The sequence below is a fragment of the Hyla sarda genome, chromosome 3, assembly GCF_029499605.1.
Source record: "Hyla sarda isolate aHylSar1 chromosome 3, aHylSar1.hap1, whole genome shotgun sequence".
In the NCBI taxonomy this organism is placed as follows: Eukaryota; Metazoa; Chordata; class Amphibia; order Anura; family Hylidae; genus Hyla; species Hyla sarda.
The window spans coordinates 415,638,031-415,661,959 of record NC_079191.1 but is presented as its reverse complement, the minus strand read 5'-3'; the positions used below and the strand labels follow the sequence as shown (position 1 = coordinate 415,661,959).

At 43.1% G+C, this 23,929-nt stretch overlaps 1 protein-coding gene across 2 annotated transcripts in view; it reads right to left on the bottom strand.

The window, feature by feature from the left end:
* RPS6KC1 (ribosomal protein S6 kinase C1) overlaps positions 1-23,929 on the bottom strand; it is a 179,658-nt gene that overhangs the window by 149,981 nt on the left and 5,748 nt on the right. For both annotated transcript variants that reach the window (XM_056568297.1, XM_056568296.1), the window contains exons 2-3: positions 15,856-15,891; positions 12,722-12,842 (exon numbers count right to left, since the gene is read on the bottom strand). In XM_056568297.1, coding sequence (XP_056424272.1) covers positions 12,722-12,842; positions 15,856-15,891 — 157 coding nt within the window. The remainder of the gene's footprint in view (positions 1-12,721; positions 12,843-15,855; positions 15,892-23,929) is intronic.

The window sequence follows — 23,929 nt, the reverse complement described above, 5'->3', positions numbered from 1 at the left end:
CCTCAGTGCCTCCAGCTGTTGCAATTGTTGCAAAACTATAACTCCCAGCATGCACTGACAGACCATGCATGCTGGGAGTTGTAGTTTTGCAACAGCTGGAGGCACACTGGTTTGGAAACACTAAGTTTGGGTGCAAAACACTTGAAAGTTTATTACTTAACTTAGTGTTTCCAAACCAGTGTTCCTCCAGCTGTTGCAAAACTACAACTCCCAGCATGCACGGACAGCCAAAGGGCATGCTCGGAGTTTGCAACAGCTGGATGTTTGCCCCCTCTCCCCAATGTGAATGTACAGGGTACACTCACATGGGCGGAGGTTTACAGTGAGTGCTGGAAGTTTGAGATGGCGCAAATTTTGCGCTGCAGCTCAAACTTCCAGCGGCAAACTTGCTGTGAACCTCTGCCCATGTGACTGTACCCTAAAAACACTACACTACACTGACACTAACCTAAAATAAAAAGTAAAAAAAAACACTACATATACACATACCCCTACACAGCCCCCCTCCCCCCAAAAAATGAAAAACGTCTGGTACGCTACTGTTTCCAAAACGGAGCCTCCAGCTGTTGCAAAATAATAACTCCCAGTATTGCCGGACAGCCATTGACTGTCCAGGCATGCTGGGAGTTTTGCAACAGCTGGAGGCACCCTGTTTGGGAATCACTGGCGTAGAATACCCCTATGTCCACCCCTATGCAAATCCCTAATTCAGGCCTCAAATGCGCATGGCGCTCTCTCACTTTGGAGCCCTGTCGTATTTCAGGGCAACAGTTTTGGGACACATATGGGGTATCGCCGTACTCGGGAGAAATTGCCTTACAAATTTTGGGGGGCTTTTTCTTCTTTAACCCCTTATGAAAAGGTGAAGTTGGGGTCTACACCAGCATGTTAGTGTAAAAAAATAAATTTTTTACACTGACATGCTGGTGTTGCCCTATACTTTTCATTTTCACAAGAGGTAAAAGGGAAAAAAGACCCTCTAAATTTGTAACGCAATTTCTCCTGAGTACGGAGATACCCCATATGTGGGTGCAAAGTGCTCTGAGGGCGCACAACAAGGCCCAGAAGGGAGAGTGCCCCATGTACATTTGAGGCGATTTGCACAGGGGTGGCTGATTGTTACAGCAGTTCTGACAAACGCAAAACAATAAATATCCATATGTGACCCCATTTTGGAAACTACACCCCTCACGGAATGTAATAAGGGGTGCAGTGAGCATTTACACCCCACTGGTGTATGACAGATTTTTGGAACAGTGGTCTGTGAAAATGAAAAATAAAATTTTTGATTTGCACAGTCCACCGTTTCAAATATCTGTCAAACGCCAGTGGGGTGTAAATACTCACTGCACCCCTTATTACATTCCATGAGGGGTATAGTTTCCAAAATGGGGTCACATGTGGGGGGGTCCACTGTTCTGGCACCATAGGGGCTTCCTAAATGGGACATGCCCCCCAAAAACCCTTTCAGAAAAACTCACTCTCCAAAATCCCATTGTCGCTCCTTCCCTTCTGAGCCCTCTACTGCGCCCACCGAACATTTTACATACGCATATGAGGTATTTCCTTACTCGAGAGAAATTGGGTTACAAATTTTAGGGTGATTTCTCTCCTTTTACCCCTTGTAAAAATTAAAAAATTGGGTCTACAAGAAAATGCGAGTGTAAAAAATGAAGATTTAGAATTTTCTCCTTCACTTTGCTGCTATTCCTGTGAAACACCTAAAGGGTTAAAACACTTACTGAATGTCATTTTGAATACTTTGGGGGGTGCAGTTTTTATAATGGGGTCATTTATGGGGTATTTCTAATATGAAGATCCTTAAAATCCACTTCCAACCTGAACTGGGCCCTGAAAAATTACGATTTTGAAAATCTTGAGAAAAATTTGAAAATTGCTGCGGAACTTTGAAGCCCTCTGATGTCTTCCAAAAGTAAAAAACTTGTCAATTTTTTAATGCAAACACAAAGTAGACATATTGTATATGTGAATCAATATGTAATTTATTTGGAATATCCATTTTCCTTTCAAGCAGAGACTTTCAAAGTTAGAAAAATGCTAAATTTTCAAAATTTTCATGAAATTTTTAGATTTTTTACCAAGAAAGGATACAAATATCAGTGAAATTTTACCGATAAAATAAAGTAGAATATGTCACGAAAAAACAATCTCGGAATCAGAATGATAAGTAAAAGCATTCCAAAGTTATTAATGTTTAAAGTGACAGTGGTCAGATTTTCAAAAAATGCCCAGGTCATGAAGGTGAAAATGGGCTGGGTCATGAAGGGGTTAAGCCACAATATTGCTCTATAGCAGAGTTTTCCAACCAGTGGCTTTTTAGCTGTTGCACAAACGTCAACCCCCATCAGGCCATGACATTATAATGGGGTTCTATGGCAGTGTTTACTAACCAGAGGTTCTGCAGCTGTTGCAAAACTACATTTCCTATCATGCACAGACTGCCAGTGGCTGATGGGAGTTTAATTTTGCTAGGTCGGGAAAAAGTTACTTCCTGACCCCACATCTCTGCATCACCGACCCTACTCCAAAATCTAGTGCAGTGTTCCCCGAACCAGGGTGCCTCCAGGTGTGGCATAACTACAACTCCCAGCAAGCGTGGAGTGTAAAAATATAACTGGAGTAATAATATAACAGGTTATGGTCACTAGATCAGTGCTACCCAACCAGGGTGCCTCCAGCTGTTGCAAAACTACAACTCCCAGCATGCTGGGAGTTGTAGTTTTGCAACAGCTGGAGGCACCCTGGTTGGGAAACGTCGTTCTAGTGACCATAACCTGTTATATTATTACTCTCCAGTTTATTTTTACACTCCGAGCATGCTGGAGTTTCTCAAAGGTGAGAAAACAAAGAACCCATGGAGGTTATAGTTTTGCAACAGCTGGAGGACCACTGGTTGGGATACACAGCTACAGAGCAATATTATAAGCACAAAGCATGATAAAAGTTGTATTTTTGTAACAGCTGGAGAGCCCCTGGTTGGGTAACTCTCCTAAAGAGCAGTATTATAGCTCAATGCATGATGGGAGTTGTAGTTATACACCAGCTGAAGAGCCCCTAGTTGGAAAACACTGCCATGGAGCAATATTATAGCTAAAGGCATGATGAGAGTTGTAGTTTTTTACAGCCGGAGAGCCCCTGGTTAGGAAATTCCACTATAGAGCAATATTATAGCTAAAGGCATGATGGGAGTTGTAGTTTTGTAACAGCCGGAGAGCCCCTGGTTAGGAAACTCCGCTATAGAGCAATATTATAGCTCAAGGCATGATGGGAGTTGTAGTTTTGCAATAGCACTGAACTAAATCATTACAGCAAACCCTCATTGGCAGCAAAGTTTTATTGCAGTTTTGTATTTCTGCATCAGATAAACTCCTGGAAATAACCATAGTGTGAACTAGGCAGTAAACAGGGACACATGGGACGGTGCAGGAAATAAATGCCACCGCTGGATAAGCAAATCAAACATTGCAGATATAATCGCCCCCCATGGCTGGTCATAGTCAGCCGGCTGGACTGGACGTGAATGTGCAGATAAGAAGGGATGGTGTTTATTTACTGCAATGGGAGAGGACAGAAAACAACAGGACAGGTTCCCAGGGGTCTCCCCGGTGGGATCCCATCACTCTGACCTCGTGTTTTCAGAACGTGTGGGAACAGAACACATTAAACAAACACCGGGGAGAGTCGCTGGATGAGCTGCGTGCGAAGGATTGGGCTTCTTCTGAGACCTCCCAGATACCCCTGACCGGCCCAAATCCAGGGGCCAAGGTTTACATTGCAATGGCTTCTATACAAGAGGTGCAAAACTACAACTCCCATCATGCCCTGACAGCCTTTGGCTGTCAGCGCATGATGGGGGTTGTAGTTTTGCAACCACTAAAGAGCCACAGGTCGAGAAACACATTGATACTCTACTATATCTTTCATCAATTATTAGGCTGGGTTCACACTACGTTTTGTCCCATACGGGAGCGCATACGGCAGGAGGGAGCTAAAACCTCGCGCTCCCGTATGTGACCGTATGCGCTCCCGTATGCCATTCACTTCAATGAGCCGACCGGAGTGAAACGTTCGGTCCGGTCGGCTCATTTTTGCGCCGTATGCGCTTTTACAACCGGACCTAAAACCGTGGTTGACCACAGTTTTAGGTCCGGTTGTAAAAGCGCATACGGCGCAAAAATGAGCCGACCGGACCGAACGTTTCACTCCGGTCGGCTCATTGAAGTGAATGGCATACGGGAGCGCATACGGTCACATACGGGAGCACGAGCTTTTAGCTCCCCCCTGCCGTATGCGCTCCCGTATGGGACAAAACGTAGTGTGGACCCAGCCTTAGACTGTAATTGCAGAAAAGGACTCACTGACAATGGAAGAGTGTTATGGGCATGCTCTGTGATCTGTGCAGGTAGGTGGAGGAGATAAGCTGCATCCATCACCTACTATCAGTATGGAGTGTAGAATAGGACATGCTGATATACAATTCGGGGTTTCCCAACCAGTGTGCCTCCAGCTGTTGCAAAACACTGGTGAAGACAATGCTCTGTAAGCTGAACAGCCTGGACTATGATACAATGCATTTGGAAAGTCTTTCCCCCCTATCCCCCTATCATTCTGCACCATTGGGTTCTTGGTCACTTCTCTTACCAGGTCCCTTCCCCCCCCAATTACTTAGTTTGGTGGGGAAGAGTCCTAGTTGTTCCTTCTTCTTCTTCCATGTAAGAATTATGGAGGCCACTGAGCTCTTGGGAACTTTCAGTGCAGCAGAAAGGTATTTGTCCCCTTCTCCAGATCTGTGTCTTCATAAGATCCTGTCTGATAACTCTACAGGAAGTTCTTTCCCCCTCATGGCTTGATTTTTGCTCCATAAGATCCTGTCTCATAGCTCTACAGGCAGTTCTTTCCCCCTCATGGCTTGATTTTTGCTCCATAAGATCCTGTCTCATAGCTCTACAGGCAGTTTTTTCCCCCTCATGGCTTGATTTTTGCTCTGATATACATTATCAGCTGTGAGATCTTGAATAGACAGGGCCGTGTCTCTCCAAATCGTGTCCAATCAGACGAATTTACCACAGGGGGGCAGAAATCAACAGAAACTGAAGGCGCCAGAGCTAAATTTCAAGTGACATAGCAAAGGGTGTGAATAATTATGTTCATGCAAAATGTAACTTTTTCCTTTTCAAAAAAATTTGCAAAAACTTCTAAAATTCTGGGGGAGATCTTTCAAGACCTGGGCAGAGGAAAAGTTGACCGGTTGCCCATAGCAACCAATCAGATCACTTCTTTCAATTTTAAAGGCTTTTTTTTTTTTTTTTTTTTTTTTATGAAAGAAGCGATCTGATTGGTTGCTATGGGCAACTCCACCACTCTTCCTCTACACAGGTTTTGATAAATCTTCCCCATTTGCGTTTACATCCTCATTATAGCAAATTGAGTGCAGAATTTGGGGGTAAGGCTGCATTCACACCACGTTTTTGCAATACAGTTCCCGTATACATTTTCAATGTGAAAACCTCACGGAACCGTATTGAAAACCGTATGCCAAAAGATACATCCGGTTTCCGTATTGTAAGGTTTTGTCTGGTTTTTTTTCGCGTACCCAAAACCGCAGCCTACTGTTTTTCGGCCCGGGTGAAAAACCTTAAACCGTATAAGTTTTTATTTACATGGGAGTCAATGGGAACCGTACAAAACCGTATGTGTGTACAGTCCCATCCGGTTTTCACCATACGGTTTTTGACTTTCCACAGGTTTTTTTCTTGGAATTTCAATCAAACAAGTGAAACTTTATTCATAATGGAGTGAAAAGTAAAAAACGTATACTTTTTTTCTTAAAAAACGGATGCAACCGGACATAATTTTTCAAACCGTATACGTTTTTCATCAAAAACCTGATGAGGGAACTGTATTGTAAAAACCTGGTGTGAATGCAGCCTAAAATTTAATTAATTCATTTTTTATTTTAGTACAACGCTGCATGGTAACAAAAATTTATGAGAGCAGGACTAGAAACAATCGGGGAGATTTAATCAAATCCTGTGTAGAGGAAGAGCGGTGGAGTTGACCATAGCAACCAATCAGATCGCTGCTTTCATTTTTTAAAGGCCCTTTTTTTTAAATGAAAGAAGCGATCTGATTGGTTGTTATGGGCAACTCCACCGCTCTTCCTCTACACAGGTTTTGATTAAATCTCCCCGATTGTTTCTAGTCCTGCTCTCATTTAATAGGTGGATACAATGGTATCAGGTTCGGACAATGCTCTGTGAGCTGGAGACTGATACATTGTAGCTCCCTGCAGCCTAGATGACAGAAAGCGGAAGAAGGTTTGTATATTACAACATTTATTCCTCTTTTTCTTATTGTTCGTGTGAGATACAAACCTCACAATGAGTCTGTTCTATGGGGGAGATTTATCAAAACCTGTGCAGAGGAAAACTTGCCCAGTTGCCCATAGCAACCAATCAGCTTGCTGCTTTCATTTTTATGAAGGCCTGTGAAAAATGAAAGAAGCGATCTGATTGGTTGCTATGGGCAACTGGGCAAGTTCTCCTCTGCACAGGTTTTGATAAATATCCCCCTATATCCGTATAATGAGACATCGGGATGTGAAAATACATTTCCTATAAATGTAAGGCTGGGTTCACACCAGGTTTTTGCAATATAGTTCCCTTATCAGGTTTTTGATTAAAAAAAAACAGATTCCTCAAAACCAGACTAAACTGTATCAAAACGTGTGTACAAAGTTTTATCTGTATACGGTTTGAAAAATGATGTCCGGTTGCATCAGTTTTTTAAGAAAGAAAAACGTATACATTGTGAACTTTTCACTCCATTATGAATAAAGTTTCACTTGTTTGATTGAAATTCCAAGAAAAAAAAACTGAGCAAAGCCAAAAACCGTATGGTGCAAACCGGATGGAACCGTACGCACATACAGGTCTGTACGGTTACCATTGACGTCCATGTTAAAAAAAAAAAAACTGTATACAGGTCAATACGGTTTTTCATCTGGACAAAAAAACCGTGGTAGGCTATGGTTTTCTGTCCAGAAAAAAAAAAAAAGTAAAAAAACGTGTGGTGTGAAAAACGGAGACAACGGTATACAATTTGGTGCATACGGTTTTGAATGGAAAGTCTACGGCCGCGGTTTGCTGGACGGTTGCATACATAAAAAAAAAATTTAAAAAAAGGGTATCCAAAAACTGTATAGAAAATCGTGGTGTGAACCCACCCTTACAGTGTGGCAGGACGGTGGTGTCTGCGGTCAGTCCTCCGTGTGCTGCACCTATCTCCAGGATGGGGTCCCCCAACCCCTACATACTAAAATATCTCTCTTTAGAGCAGTGTGCGTGACTTAAAAGGGGTACTCTGCTGCTCAGCGTTTGGAACAAACTGTTTCGAATGCTGGAGCCGTCATAGTCCCGCCCTTCATGACGTCATGCCCCGCCCCCTCAATGCAAGTCTATGGGAGGGGGCGTGACACTGTCACGCCCCCTCTCATAGACTTGCATTGAGGGGGCAGGACGTAGTGAGGGGGCGGGGCTATGATGTCACAAGCTCCCGGCGCCGACTCCAGCGTTCGGGACAGTTTGTTCCAAAGCGGAGTATCCCTTTAACCACTTTACGACTGGCCGCCGTTAATATACAAGGCAGCCGCGCGGTGGGTCTATGAAGCGAGCTCATGAGCTGAGCTCGCTTCATAGTGGCTAATACCGGACATCACGAATCCGGGTGATGCCCGGCATTAACCCTTTAGCCACATTCAAAGTTGATAGTGGCGGAGCAAGTGGGGATAGCTCAGTGGATCAGAATGAGACCCCCCCTGACAAAAATGCTGCCGGGTCCCGATCAGCTCAGAGGATGGGCAGAGGGTCCCTATCTGCCTCCTTCCCGTCCGATCGGTGCTCTAATAATGCAGGCAGCCTCAGCAGCTTGTAGTAATGGAGCTCCGTTAAAAGGAGTAGTATATATAGTTACATAGTTAGTATGGTTGAAAAAAGACATACGTCCATCAAGTCCAACCAGGGAATTGAAGGGAAGGGTGTAAGGGGATAAGGGAAAGGGATATAGTTTTATAATTCTGCATAAGCATTAATGTTATTTTGTTCCAGGAATGTATCTAATCCTGTTTTAAAGCTGTTAATTGTTCCTGCTGTGACCAGTTCCTGAGGTAGACCGTTCCATAAATTCACAGTCCTCACGGTAAAGAAGGCGTGTCGCCCCTTTAGACTAAACCTTTTCTTCTCCAGACGGAGGGAGTGCCCCCTCGTCCTTTGGGGGGGTTTAACCTGGAACAGTTTTTCTCCATATTTTTTGTATGGGCCATTAATATACTTATATACATTTATCATATCCCCCCTTAAACGTCTCTTCTCAAGCCTAAACAATTGTAACTCCTTTAATCGCTCCTCATAGCTAAGATGTTCCATGCCCCATATTAGTTTAGTCGCGCGTCTCTGCACCCTTTCCAACTCCGCAGTGTCCCTTTTATGTACAGGCGACCAAAACTGAACAGCATATTCCAGGTGAGGCCGAACCAATGCTTTATAAAGGGGGAGTATTATGTCCCTGTCCCTCGAGTCCATGCCTCGGGAATTGTTATGATCCTATTGTGCCCAGGCTTCAAAAAGTTAAGAAAAACTGTAACTCACCTTCCGCCGTTCCCCTGATGCGCTGCTATCGGTCTTTGGTCCTCTGGTCTTGGTCCCCCCTTCTAACGTCCGAGTGGCCGGATCTTCACACTGCGGTCAGCGTATCGACAGCCGCAGCGATGTCCCGCCTCGGCCAGTGATAGGCTGGGCGCAGTCATGTAAAGACTTTTACTTTTTGCAGCTCAGGCACAATAGGATCATAAAAATTCCTGTTCCTGTTCTTTCACACTGACCAATACTGTGCTATAGGCTCCTATGGCCCCAGCATTAATCAGGGTCTGCGATCAAAAGACTGCAAGTAATAGTCCCCATGGCAGTTTTTTCCTAACAGGGTGCCTCCAGCTGTTGTAAAACTACAATGCGCAGCCTTTGGTTGTCCAGGCATTCTAGAAGGTGTAATACTGCAACAAGTGGAGACACATTGTTTGGAAAACTCTGCCCTATGGGGCCCAAAAAAAAGTAAAAAAAATAAAAATTTAAAAAAAAAAAGGCAAAAGAAAAAGGTCATAAATGTTAATAAGCCCCTCCCACCCCCCTTTTTTTCCCCAATTTTGAAATAAAATAATGTAAACAAAAGTAGACATATTTAGTATGGTGAGGTTTGGTAATAGTAAATCAGGGCCAATGTGTCATTGTTACCAAAAAGTGCACTGCGCTTTTTTGTTTCACCGTATTAAACAAGCCTCATAAGGGTCTGTAGGGCGAACATCGAAAGAGTTTTGGCAATTAGTTTTGGCAACTATACCAGGAGAGTGTGTGCGGACTATACTATACCAGGAGAGAGTGTGCGGACTATACTATACCAGGAGAGAGTGTGCGGACTATACTATACCAGGAGAGAGTGTGCGGACTATACTATACCAGGAGAGAGAGTGCGGACTATACTATACCAGGAGAGAGAGTGCGGACTATACTATACCAGGAGAGAGAGTGCGGACTATACTATACCAGGAGAGAGTGTGCGGACTATACTATACCAGGAGAGAGTGTGCGGACTATATTATACCAGGAGAGTGCGGACTATACTATACCAGGAGAGAGAGTGCGGACTATACTATACCAGGAGAGAGTGTGCGGACTATACTATACCAGGAGAGAGTGTGCGGACTATACTATACCAGGAGTGTGCGGACTATACTATACCAGGAGAGAGAGTGCGGACTATACTATACCAGGAGAGTGTGCGGACTATACTATACCAGGAGAGAGTGTGCGGACTATACTATACCAGGTGAGAGTGTGCGGACTATACTATACCAGGAGAGAGTGTGCGGACTATATTATACCAGGAGAGTGCGGACTATACTATACCAGGAGAGAGAGTGCGGACTATACTATACCAGGAGAGAGTGTGCGGACTATACTATACCAGGAGTGTGCGGACTATACTATACCAGGAGAGAGAGTGCGGACTATACTATACAAGGAGAGTGTGTGTGGACTATATTATACCAGGCCAGGCACATAAAATGCGGAGGAGGAATTAAGCTAATTTCTCCCAATTTCATATCCAATCCCCAACATGAAATTAGGGGATTTGACATTCACCAAAATTAGGGGATTTGACGTTCACCATTCATTTATTATATCGAAATTGCAATATTTACTTCCATAATCGCAATCACACATTTCCCCCAAATTGTGCAGTCCTAGTTTAGGTTCATGCAACAGAATTCCTAAGCGCAATTCCACACGCACATTTATTGTAGTGTGAACGTAAATCTCCAATATGTCATCGACATGAATAAGGGCTTTTTTTATTTTTTATTAAAATTAACGATTTATCACAAAAGACCACTAGGGGGAGCCTTGTATTACAATCACAGAGGGGGGGGGGGGGATTTATCAATGTTCGTGTGGCTGAAATGATTTTCTTCACAGTTTGTGTTTTAGGGTATATTACCCCTCCATCAGATTGGCCTCAGGTTCACAATCTACTGAAGGGGTAATAAAAAATGAAACAAACCTGATTCTCTCTCTATTGTCTTGAAGTTGCAGCGTCTGCTTATTTTCTACCGTTTCTTCATTTTACTCCCCAAGACTTGGGTCCTCCTTGTCCTGCAGCCTAAAGGCCGACAGCACTTCCTCCTGCTTCAGAGTACTTATTTGGGGTCATATGGGCATGGTCTTTACTTTTAAGGTGAGTGGCCGCTTTTTAAGACCTGCTGAACCCTAAGGGTCTGTTCACACGGCGGAATTCAAATTAAAGCCCATAGACTTCTATGGGATTCCGCACTCCCATTCACACTTCTCAAGTGGAAATTCAGATGCGTAAATGGCAGTGCGGCATCCCATAGAAGTCTATGGGCTTTAATTTGAAATTCTGCCGTGTGAACAGACCCCGAGGTAAGTGCTTGAGGATAATACACAAGGCCCTTACTTTTTATTTCTATACAGATTTCTGTGATTCTTGACCTTCACATACTGGCTTCAGTAAACTTATTTACCCCCTTATTTCTGGGTCTATTGTAAGGAGTTAAAAAGGATATCCTTACAAGGGTTTTATCATAGACATAACAATGAATGGAGTGGTGGTCAAGTCTAAGAAGCCTTAGAATATGACTGGGGATTTGTGCAAAGCCAGACAATTTTCCAAAAAAAAAACAGCTTGCCCCATCTGTGGACATCTCTCTTAGGGTCAGTACAGAGCAGAGTGTCAGCCGGCTAGTGAGAACCCTATCGCCACTGGACCAAAGGAGTAATGTTTGCCCTTGAGGAGAACATAACATGTGGACACTTATAGGCCATTCGTGCTCCAATGGGAATTCTGGGAAGGATATGTAAAACAGCTTTCATACGCCACCTTTTGGAGGGAGTTTTAAATCCTTGGTTTTAGTTAGGGCGGCACGATATATCGTAAAAGCAATCGAATGGCGATTTTTGCTTTTTGTGATATAGCACTACTACCCCCCCCCCCCCACCCCGGGAAACTTGTGATTATCTGCTCGGGCCGACTCCCGTGTGGTGCTGCAGGCGGGGGCCAACCAGAGAAGGTAAAAACTAAATTTAAATACTAAAACTCAGTGGTTTTTTTTAAACCAGGGTGCCTCCAGTTGTTGTAAAAATACAACTCCCAGCATGCTGGGAGTAGTAGTTTCACAACAGCTGGAGGCACCCTGGTTGGGAAACACTGAGCTAAGTAAAAGGGCACAGGGAGAAAAAAAAAAAAAAACTTCTGCTCACCTACTCCCGGTCCCTGCAGATGCCGTTCGTCTCCATGCGGTCCAGTGTCTCCTCTTTACCATACAAGCAGTAGGACCTTTCCCTTTCCAGCCAATCACTGGCCGCAGCGGTGTCACATGTCAAGCCAGCGATTGGCTGATAGGGAAAGGTCTTTTTCGGGTGCAAACACACTAGGTTTCCCTGATCCTGCGGAAGATTTGAAAGCCGTCCGGGAAACCCAGTGTATTGCTGCAATACAAAATGCGGAGAATGTGACAGGGGGATATGTGACGGGGGGGGGGGATGGGACATGGAGTAAAGATTGTGAAATGGGGGGGGGGGGAGATTGTCACATGGGGAGGGAGAATGTGACACGGGGAAGAGAATGTGACATGGGGGAAGATTGTGACCAGGGGGAGAATGTGAAAGGGGGGGGGGGTGAGATGTGACCATGGGGGGGGGGGGTGAGATGTGACCATGGGGGGGGGGGGGGTGAGATGTGACCATGGAGGGGGGGGGGGGGAGATGTGACCATGGGGAGAGTATGTGGCAGGGGGAGGGGGGGAGTATGTGACAGGGGGAGATAGAAATTAAATGGGGGAGATGTGAAATAGGCGGTGGGCATAAAATAGGTCGATAGATGTGAAATGGAGGAGATTGGACATGAAATGGGGGGGATTTCACCATTTATTATATCGCATCGTATATTGAAATGGCAATATTTAGGCCCATAATTGCAATCGCACATTTTCCCCATATCGTGCAGCCCTAGTTTTAGTAGAGCATGAATGGCCTATAAGTATCCACAGCCTCTGTGACCATATTCCCCTATGGTCCCGGCACTATACACAGTTATCTCCATATTGCACAAGTCCCGGCCCATGATCACTTACCGAACAGCTTAGCTTTAGCAAAAGGAGGGAACAGGTCGGTCTGCCTGAAGAGATTCTTATGGATCTGCCAGAGATCTCGATGTAGCTTCTTAAAGTCGCTGTATCTTTTCCAAGTGACTATCTGAAGGCCAAGAGGCAAGGGCGTTACATGAGGACAACACCCAGGAATAATAATGTCTGTGCTTGTCAGAGTAAAGACATCCAAATATTAATGTCTGCACAGGAGTAACCCATCTATCTACACCAGTGTGCCTCCAAATGTTGCAAAACTACAACCCCTAGCATGCCCGGACAGCCTACGGCTGTCCGGGCATGCTAGGAGTTGTAGTTTTGCAACAGTTGGAGGCAAATTGGTTGGAAAACACTAATCTACACTGTAAAAATTCTTTAAAGGGGTATTCCAGGAAAAATAAACTTTTGTTTATATCAACTGGCTCCAGAAAGTTAAACAGATTTGTCAATTACTTCTATTACAAAATCTTAATCCTTCCAATATTCATCAGCTGCTGAAGTTGAGTTGTTCTTTTCTGTCTGGCAACAGTGCTCTCTGCTGACATCTCAGCTTGTCTCGGGAACTGCACAGAGTAGAAGAGGTTTGCTATGGGGAGTTGCATCTACTCTGGACAGTTCCCAAAACAGGTGTCATCAGAGAGCACTTAGACAGAAAAGAACAACTCAACTTCAGCAGCTCATAAGTACTGAAAGGATTAAGTAATTTACAAATCTGTTTAACATTCTGGAGCCAGTTGATATATTGATATATATATATATATAAAATAAGTTTTTTCCTGGATGACATATTATATCTTGTTACACTAATACACACACACACATATACACATATATATTCAAATATACACATATACATACATATAAATATGTGTGTATGTATTTGTATGTATGTGTGAGTGTGTGAGTGTGTATATATATATATATATATATATATATATACACATACATATACACATACATATACACATATATATATATATATATATATACACACACACACACACATATATTGTGGATTACTGGACATTCATATAAAAGTGGAATTATTTGTTGCGGTAGAAAATGAACACTCTACGTATTTTGTAAAATTCTACATTTCAGTAGCACTCCACTTATTTAGTGCAGCATAGGCTATTAGGAGAGAATAATGTAGAGGTTCTTGTGTATGCTTACCTGTTTTAGGTGATGTGGCAGGCGTGAATGGTATAGGCTCCATATTGGTTTGCAATTCCATCACTGAAGTGATTCTGTAATGCTACCTATGAAACCCTCTGGCTAATGGTGTGGTGTTTGATCACTGCACCTGGTCATCTAAATGAGCTGCTGATGCTGGAGTTCACCAAGGTGAACTGATTAGACTTATAAGTGGGTTGGTGTCAGTATACATGACATGCCGTTTTCATGCATTTTTTTTTTTATTTTTATATTTTTTTTTATTCAAAGTGCTCTTTTTATAGCCATGAGACAAAAGTGGTTTAACCTATAATTACAATTGTCGTGTTTTATAAAGATTTGATTTTGTTTTGTTTTTTTAAATCATGGTAAAAATAATATTTTATTGTGATTTGCACAATTGAAATCTCATGCCTGCCACATCCTAAAAAACAGGTCAGCACAAGGCATACACAAGAACCTCTACATTATTATTATCTATTAATAGCCTACACTGCACACACGGTTCTTCAGTGCATGGATCCAGTATAGAGTTGCCCAGATTCTTAATCCCCAGCAGAGAAGGGTTTGCATTTAAAATACTTAAAGGGGTATTCCGGTATCAGAAAATTATATTTAAATAAAGCTATCACCTCAAGATATGTAAGTTACTACTATAGTGTTATGAAACATTGTATTGGCTTCAGGATGTTTTTGCACAATTCATTAATGACAAGTTGTGTAGTCTTCTCATTGTCAGGGTGTGTTGTATCAGCAGCTCCCCAGCTCCTCCCTCTCCCCTAACAGGAAGTTGTGTAGTCCTCTCATTGTCCATGTTGTGGTGTTTCAGCAGCTCCCAAGCTCCTCCCACTCTCTCCCAAGACAACGCATCATCCTCCGCTATCTCAGGAGGCATGACTGGATCTCCTCTGAGCTCCAGCCCCGCCCCTGAGTGATGTCATCACCTCTGACCAGCCCCTACAGCTACATCCCCATCTCCCTGTCATAAAAACACAATCACACAAATATATTTTTACTGGGGTATTAAGATGAGACTGAGATGTGTATAAAGCATGCTGCCCTGTGCCGAGCAATGTCACAGGCAAAGGAGCAGACAGGGAATGAATACAGCCCCTGCGACCTCACTGATTGTGTGATAGTCTGCTGTGAAATTAGATATTCTGCAACAGCTCTGGGCAGGAAACAAGCAGGAGTAGGTAGGGTGGGAGGACTGTGAAGAAGAGGTAAAGCAAGGCATTTTGGGAATTGTAGTACTGACCAACTGCTCAGTCAGGAAGTACAACCAGGAAAAACAGGACTAAGACCCCTCAAAATAAAAGGATTTTTGGTGGTTTCAGAACTCAGGCAGACAGGTAACCAATACTACATGCTTGTGCAGCATTTTATTTATGTTTGTTTACTCAACATTGGAGTACCCCTTTAAAGGGGTACTCTACTGGCCAGTGTTCGGAACATTTAGTTCTGAAGGCTGTGTGCGCAAGCTGGGGGGGGGGGGGGGGGGGGGGCCATGCCCCTCGTGCCGTCAGGCCACGCCCCCTCAACAATGCAAGTCTATGCCCTCCCATAGACTTGCATTGAGGGGGTGTGGCCTGATGGCACGAGGGGCATGGCCGTCCCCCACAGCACGCACACAGCCTTGAGAACATTTGGTTCTTAACGCTGTGTGCGCGCTGCGGGCAGGGGCATAGCTATAGAGGTAGCAGTCGCAACGGGGCCCTGGTGCTTAAGGGGGCCCCAAAGCACATCTGCCCCATAAGAGAGCAGTACAATAATTGGCATATGGGGCCCTGTTGCAGAATTTGCATCGGGGCCCCAAAACTACAAGCTACGCCTCCGGTTGGGGGGGGGGGGCGAGTAGAGTACCCCTTTAAACCTGGATTCTCTTGGGTGATAGTCTCTGTCACTGTACAATCTGAACACGGACAGAACACAAACAGAATTGTTCTTACCTCCTGCACATCTTCTGGGTTCTTTCTGGATACAATCTGAAAACAGACAGAGAACTCCGATTACCCATCATGCCTGGAAATCCCATCTTATAACTGTAAAAATGGCGTTCACTTTCCACAAAGTTTCCTGGTTTACATCTACATAAAAAGTAGCAACATTGGGGGAGATTTATAAAGACCTGTCCGGAGGAAAAGTTGCTGAGTTGCCCATAACAACCAATCAGATCACTTCTTTCATTTTTCAGAGGCCTTTTCAAAAGTGAAAGCAATGATCTGATTGGTTGCTATGGGCAACTCAGCAGCTTTTCCTCTGGGCAGGTATTGATAAATCTCCCCCATTATCTAAACCAGGAGTATGACAGATATCGGTGAATGCCCAGAACCCTGACCAAGCCTTGGAGGACTGGACCTGGACCGCTACCCACACCCGGTGACCCACTGCAGACGCCATTATTAGTGATATGACACATTCTCAGAATTTGGTCACCATATGACTGAAATGACTCTGTATAAACATCACCCCACTTTATTAGGTACATCTGATCAGCTGCTTGTTAACACAAATAGCTCATCAGCCAATCACATTGCAGCAGCTCTATGCATTTAGGCATGTAGATGTGGTCAAGACAATTGCTTAAAGTGTACCTGTCATCAACAAAAACTTTTTATATAACGTAAATACTATTAGATGCTTATTTGTAATATACATTGGTTTAAAAATATGCCCATTTTTGTCCCTGCAGCTATTGTCTGTGTGTCTCTATGAGGAGTCCAAATACAGGAAGTGAGGGAGGACAAGCAGGGTTCTGTGCAGTAAGGCTCTGTGACATGCTATGGGCTCACACATGAGGATGATTGACAAGCCAGGAGTCTGCACCGAGCCCTGCGTGTCCTTTCCTCACTTCCTGTATTTGGACTCCTCACAGGCAATAGCTGCAGGGACAGCACTTTTTCACCCATAAATATGCACATTTTTTTAACCAATGTATATTACAAATATACATATAATGGTATTATCTACATCATATAAAAAGTTTTTGTTGACGACAGGTACACTTTAAGTTCAAACCGAGCATCAGAATGGAGAAGTAAAGGTATTTAAGGGACTGTGAACGTGGAATGGTTATTGGTGGCAGACGGGCCGATCTGGGGATTTCAGAAACTGCTGATCTACTGGGATTTTCAGGTACAACCATCTCTAGGGTTAACAGAGAATGGTCCGGAAAACTTAAAATATCCTGTGAGTGGCAACTGTGTGGAGGAAAAAAAATGCTTGTTTTTGTCAGAGGAGAATGGGCAGACTGGTTGGAGATGACAGAACGGCAATAGTAACTCAAATAACCACTGATTACAACCAAGGTCTGCAGAATACCATCTCTGAATGCGCAACATGTCCCACCTTGAAGCAGATGGGCTACAGCAGCAGAATATTACACCAGGTGCCAATCCTGTCAGCTAAGAACAGGAAACAAATTCACAGGTCACCAAAACTGGACAATGAAAGATGGAAGAACATTGTCTTATCTGAAGAGTCTCCATTCCAGCTGTGACAGATGACAGGGTCAGAATTAGGTGTAAACAACATGAAAGCATAGATCCCTCCTGCCTTGTATCAGGTTCAGGCTGATGGTGGTGTAATGGTGCGGGGGGACATTTTCTGGTCACACTTTAAGCCCCTTAGTACCAATTGGTATAAACACCACAGCCTACTAGAGTATTGTTACTGACCATGTCCATCCCTTTATGACCACAGTGGACCCATCATCTGATGATACTTCCAGCCCTATGTCACATGACATCATCTCATACAGGACAATGACGTCACATGACACCATCTCATACAGGACAATGAGGTGACTGGACTCCAATGGCCTCCACAATCACCAGATCTCATCCAATAGATCACCGATGGGATATGGTGGAACCGATCTCATCATGGATCAAACAAATCTACAGCAACTGTGTGATGTCATCATGTCCATATGGGGGGAACTGTGTGATGTCATCTTGTCCATATAGAGGAACTGTGTGATGTCATCATGTCCATATAGAGGAACTGTGTGATGTCATCATGTCCATATAGAGGAACTGTGTGATGTCATCATGTCCATATGGGGGGAACTGTGTGATGTCATCTTGTCCATATGGAGGAACTGTGTGATGTCATCATGTCCATATAGGGGGAACTGTGTGATGTCATCATGTCCATATAGAGGAACTGTGTGATGTTAGGATAATGCCCCATGTCACATAATATCATCTCATACAGGACAATGACGTCACATGACATCATCTCATACAGGACATCATCTCATACAGGACAATGAGGTCACATGACCATCTCATACAGGACAATGAGGTCACTGGACTCCAATGGCCTCCACAATCACCAGATCTCATCCAATAGATCACCGATGGGATATGGTGGAACCGATCTCGTCATGGATCAAACAAATCTACAGCAACTGTGTGATGTCATCATGTCCATATGGGGGGAACTGTGTGATGTCATCTTGTCCATATAGAGGAACTGTGTGATGTCATCATGTCCATATAGAGGAACTGTGTGATGTCATCATGTCCATATGGAGGAACTGTGTGATGTCATCATGTCCATATAGAGGAACTGTGTGATGTCATCATGTCCATATAGGGGGAACTGTGTGATGTCATCTTGTCCATATGGAGGAACTGTGTGATGTCATCATGTCCATATAGAGGAACTGTGTGATGTCATCATGTCCATATAGAGGAACTGTGTGATGTCACCATGTCCATATAGAGGAACTGTGTGATGTCACCATGTCTATATAGAGGAACTGTGTGATGTCATCATGTCCATATAGAGGAACTGTGTGATGTCACCATGTCCATATAGAGGAACTGTGTGATGTCACCATGTCCATATAGAGGAACTGTGTGATGTCATCATGTCCATACCATATAGAGGAACTGTGTGATGTCATCATGTCCATATGGAGAACTGTGTGATGTCATCATGTCCATATAGAGGAACTGTGTGATGTAATCTTGTCCATATGGAGGAACTGTGTGATGTCATGTCCATATGGAGGAACTGTGTGATGTCATCATGTCCATATGGAGGAACTGTGTGATGTCATCATGTCCATATGGAGGAACTGTGTGATGTCATCATGTCTATATGGAGGAACTGTGTGATGTCATCATGTCCATATGGAGGAACTGTGTGATATCATCATGTCCATATGGAGGAACTGTGTGATGTTACCATGTCCATATAGAGGAACTGTGTGATGTCATCATGTCCATATGGAGGAACTGTGTGATGTCACCATGTCCATATAGAGGAACTGTGTGATGTCATCATGTCCATATGGAGGAACTGTGTGATGTCATCATGTCCATATAGAGGAACTGTGTGATGTCACCATGTCCATATAGAGGAACTGTGTGATGTCACCATGTCCATATAGAGGAACTGTGTGATGTCACCATGTCCATATAGAGGAACTGTGTGATGTCATCATGTCCATATGGAGGAACTGTGTGATGTCATCATGTCCATATGGAGGAACTGTGTGATGTCATCCTGTCCATATGGAGCGAAATCTCTGAGGAATGTGTCCAGCACCTTGTAGGAAGTATAAAGGGGGTCTGACCCAGGACTAGCACGGTGTACCTAATAAAGTGCCCAGTGATTGTATTTCAGTCATGTACACTACAGACAGTCCCCAATAGAGGTTCCTCCCATTATAATTCTAGACAGAATATCTATTGGCGATCATGTTACAACATTATTAAATAAGATGGTGCCATCACCTGTGTATAAGGGGTAGGGGCCTCCGCGATGGCATGGTCGCGATACCATAATATAACCCAACACTGGGGGCGAAAAATGTGCAAAAATTTCCATTTGGACAACAGGACGACAACACATCTCTGCTATTCTGCCATCTGTAATGGAGCCGGAGTCACATCAGGTCAGAACAACCCTGCGGAGCCGCAGCTGCGTCCCCGGAGACATCGCCGACATTGCATTTGTATTATGCAGTATTCCTCAACTGTGTGTCTCTCCAGCTGTTGCAAAACTACAACTCCCAGCATGCCAGACAGCTTTCGGCTGTCTGGGCATACTGGGAGTTGTGGTTTTGCAACAGCTGAAGAGACACAGGTTTAAATTGATAAGGAGGAGAGAAAAGAGACAAATCCTGGAGTAGTCAATGGAGATTTCCAACCCCTTTGGCTCTGCCGTCATAACATTGTAAGCAAACGGCTCCATGTCACCGTATGAATACCGCCACGCCGCGCCATCCCGCACAGAGATAACAGATGTCACCCATCTCTAGAGGGCAACTCCATCTCCTTTTCTCTTTGTTACGTTCTTTTTCTTCCTGGGAGACTAAGTAGCAGGCAAAAAAAATAAGCTGCACGGTTTCCATGGAGTAAATCACAGGGGTAGTATCGTCACCTACCTAAAAGAATGTGTTAACCCTTCACAACCAGACAACTAATATAAACGCAAAAAAGCTGACCTCAAACCCCCAGGCAAGAGAACGTCATGTTATGGAAGGGTAATACTGTTAGAGTATACAGGTATACATATATACAATTATATCCAGTCTGGGAGATGATAGACTGATACATTGTACATAGAAACATAGAATGTGTCCGCAGATAAGAAGCATTCGGACCAATATTCTGAATACTATGAATAGTCCCTGGTCCTATCTTATATGAAGGAGAGCCTTATGCCTATCCCTATCTTATATGAAGGATAGCCTTATACCTATCTCTATCTTATATGAAGGATAGCCTTATACCTATCACTATCTTATATGAAGAATAGCCTTATGCCTATCTTATATGAAGGATAGCCTTATACCTATCCAATATGGAGGATAGCCTTATGCTTACCCCAATCTTATATGAAGGACAGCCTTATAACTATCCCTATCTTATATGAAGGATAGCATTATACCTATCTCTATCTTATATGAAGGATAGTCTTATACCTATCCCTATCTTATATGAAGAATAGCCTTATACCTATCCCTATCTTATATGAAGGATAACCTTATGCCTATCTTATATGAAGGATAGCCTTATACCTATCCCTATCTTATATGAAGGATAGCCTTATACCTATCCCCATCTTATATGAAGGAGAGCCTTATGCCTATCCGTATCTTATATGAAGGATAGCCTTATACCTATCCCTATCTTATATGAAGAATAGCCTTATACCTATCCCTATCTTATATGAAGAATAGCCTTATACCTATCTTATATGAAGGATAGCCTTATACCTATCCAATATGGAGGATAGCCTTATGCTTACCCCAATCTTATATGAAGGACAGCCTTATAACTATCCCTATCTTATATGAAGGATAGCATTATACCTATCTCTATCTTATATGAAGGATAGTCTTATACCTATCCCTATCTTATATGAAGAATAGCCTTATACCTATCCCTATCTTATATGAAGGATAACCTTATGCCTATCTTATATGAAGGATAGCCTTATACCTATCCCTATCTTATATGAAGGATAGCCTTATACCTATCCCCATCTTATATGAAGGAGAGCCTTATGCCTATCCGTATCTTATATGAAGGATAGCCTTATACCTATCCCTATCTTATATGAAGAATAGCCTTATACCTATCCCTATCTTATATGAAGAATAGCCTTATACCTATCTTATATGAAGGATAGCCTTATACCTATCCAATATGGAGGATAGCCTTATGCTTACCCCAATCTTATATGAAGGACAGCCTTATAACTATCCCTATCTTATATGAAGGATAGCATTATACCTATCTCTATCTTATATGAAGGATAGTCTTATACCTATCCCTATCTTATATGAAGAATAGCCTTATACCTATCCCTATCTTATATGAAGGATATCCTTATACCTATCCCTATCTTATATGAAGGATAGCCTTATACCTATCCCTGGCTTATATGAAGGATAGTCTTATGCCTATCCCTATCTTATATGAAGGATAGCCTTATACCTATCCCTATCTTATATGAAGGATAGCCTTATACCTATCCCTATCTTATATGAAGGATGGTCTTATGCCTATATTTGCAGCTACCACTTTTGCAGGATGGCTTTCTATGCATCCACTACTCTCTCAGTAAAGAAATACTTCCTCATATTACTGCAGAAACCTTTCCACTGTAATAGAACACTATAGGGGAGATTTATCAAAACCTGTGTAGAGGAAAAGTTGACAACTTGCCCATAGCAACCAATCAGATCGCTTCTTTAATTTTGAAAGAGTCCTTAAAAGAGTGAAGAGAGTTTTTAAAAAGAGTGAAATGAAAGAAGCGACCTGATTGGTTGCTATGACCAACTTTTCCTTTGCACAGGTTTTGATAAATCTTCCCCTACAGTCATGGCAGTAATTGTTGGCACCCCTGAAATTTTTCAAGAAAATGAAGTATTTCTCACAGAAAAGGATTGCAGTAACACGTTTTGCTATACACATGTTTATTCCCTTTGTGTGTATTGGAACTAAACCAAAAAAAAGGAGGAAAAAATAGGAAATTGGACATAATGTCACCAAACTCCAAAAATGGGCTGGACAAAATTATTGGCACCCTTTCAAAATTGTGGAAAAATAAGTTTTTCAAACATGTGATGCTAAACTCACCTAGGGCAAGTAACAGGTGTGAGCAATATAAAAATCACACCTGGAAACAGATAAAAAGGAGAGAAGTTCACTTAGTCTTTGCATTGTGTGTCTGTGTGTGCCACACTAAGCATGGACAACAGAAAGAGGAGAAGAGAATTGTCTGGGGACTTGAGAACCAAAATTGTGGGAAAATATCAACAATCTCAAGGTTACAAGTCCATCTCCAGAGATCTAGATTTGCCTTTGTCCACAGTGCGCAACATTATCAAGAAGTTTGCAACCCATAGCACTGAAGCTAATCTCCCTGAGCGTGGACGGAAGAGAGAAATTGATGAAAGGGGTCAACGAAGGATAGTCTGGATGGTGGATAAGCAGCCCCAAACAAGTTCCAAAGATATTCAAGCTGCCCTGCAGGCTCAGGGAGCATCAGTGTCAGCGCAAACTATCCGTCCACCTTTAAATGAAATGAAACGCTATGGAGGAGACCCAGGAGGACCCCACTATGGCAGGAGACCCAGGAGGACCCCACTGCTGACACAGAGACATAAAAAGCAAGACTACATTTTGCCAAAATGAACTTGAGTAAGTTCCTTCTGGGAAAACGTCTTGTGGACAGATGAGACCAAGAAAGAGCTTTTTGGTAAAGCCCATCATTCTACTGTTTACCGAAAACGGAATGAGGCCTACAAAGAAAAGAACACAGTACCTACAGTGAAATATGGTGGAGGGTCAATGATGTTTTGTGGTTGTTTTGCTGCCTCTGGCACTGGGTGCCTTGAATGTGTACAAGGCATCATGAAATCTGAGGATTACCAACGGATTTGGGTCGCACTGTACAGCCCAGTGTCAGAAAGCTGGGTTTGTGTCTGAGATCTTGGGTCTTCCAGCAGGACAATGACCCCAAACATACCTCAAAAAGCCCCCAGAAATAGATGGCAACAAAGCGCTGGAGAGTTCTGAAGTGGCAGCAATGAGTACAGATCTAAATCCCATTGAAAACCTGTGGAGAGATCTTAAAATTTATGTTGGGAAAAGGCGTCTTCCAATAAGAGAGACCTGGAGCAGTTTGCAAAGGAAGAGTGGTCCAACATTCCGGCTGAGAGGTGTAAGAAGCTTATTGATGGTTATAGGAAGCCACTGATTTCAGTTATTTTTTCCAAAGGGTGTGCAACCAAATATTAAGTTAAGGGTTCCAATAATTTTGTCCAGACCATTTTTGGAGTTTGGTGACATTATGTGCAATTTGCTTTTTTTCCTCCTTTTTTGGTTTAGTTCCAATACACACAAAGGGAATAAACATGTGTATAGCAAAACATGTGTTACTGCAATCCTTTTCTGTGAGAAATACTTCATTTTCTTGAAACATTTCAGGAGTGCCGACATTTACGGCCATGACTGTATATGAAAGTCTCTATCATATCCCCTCTGTCTCTTT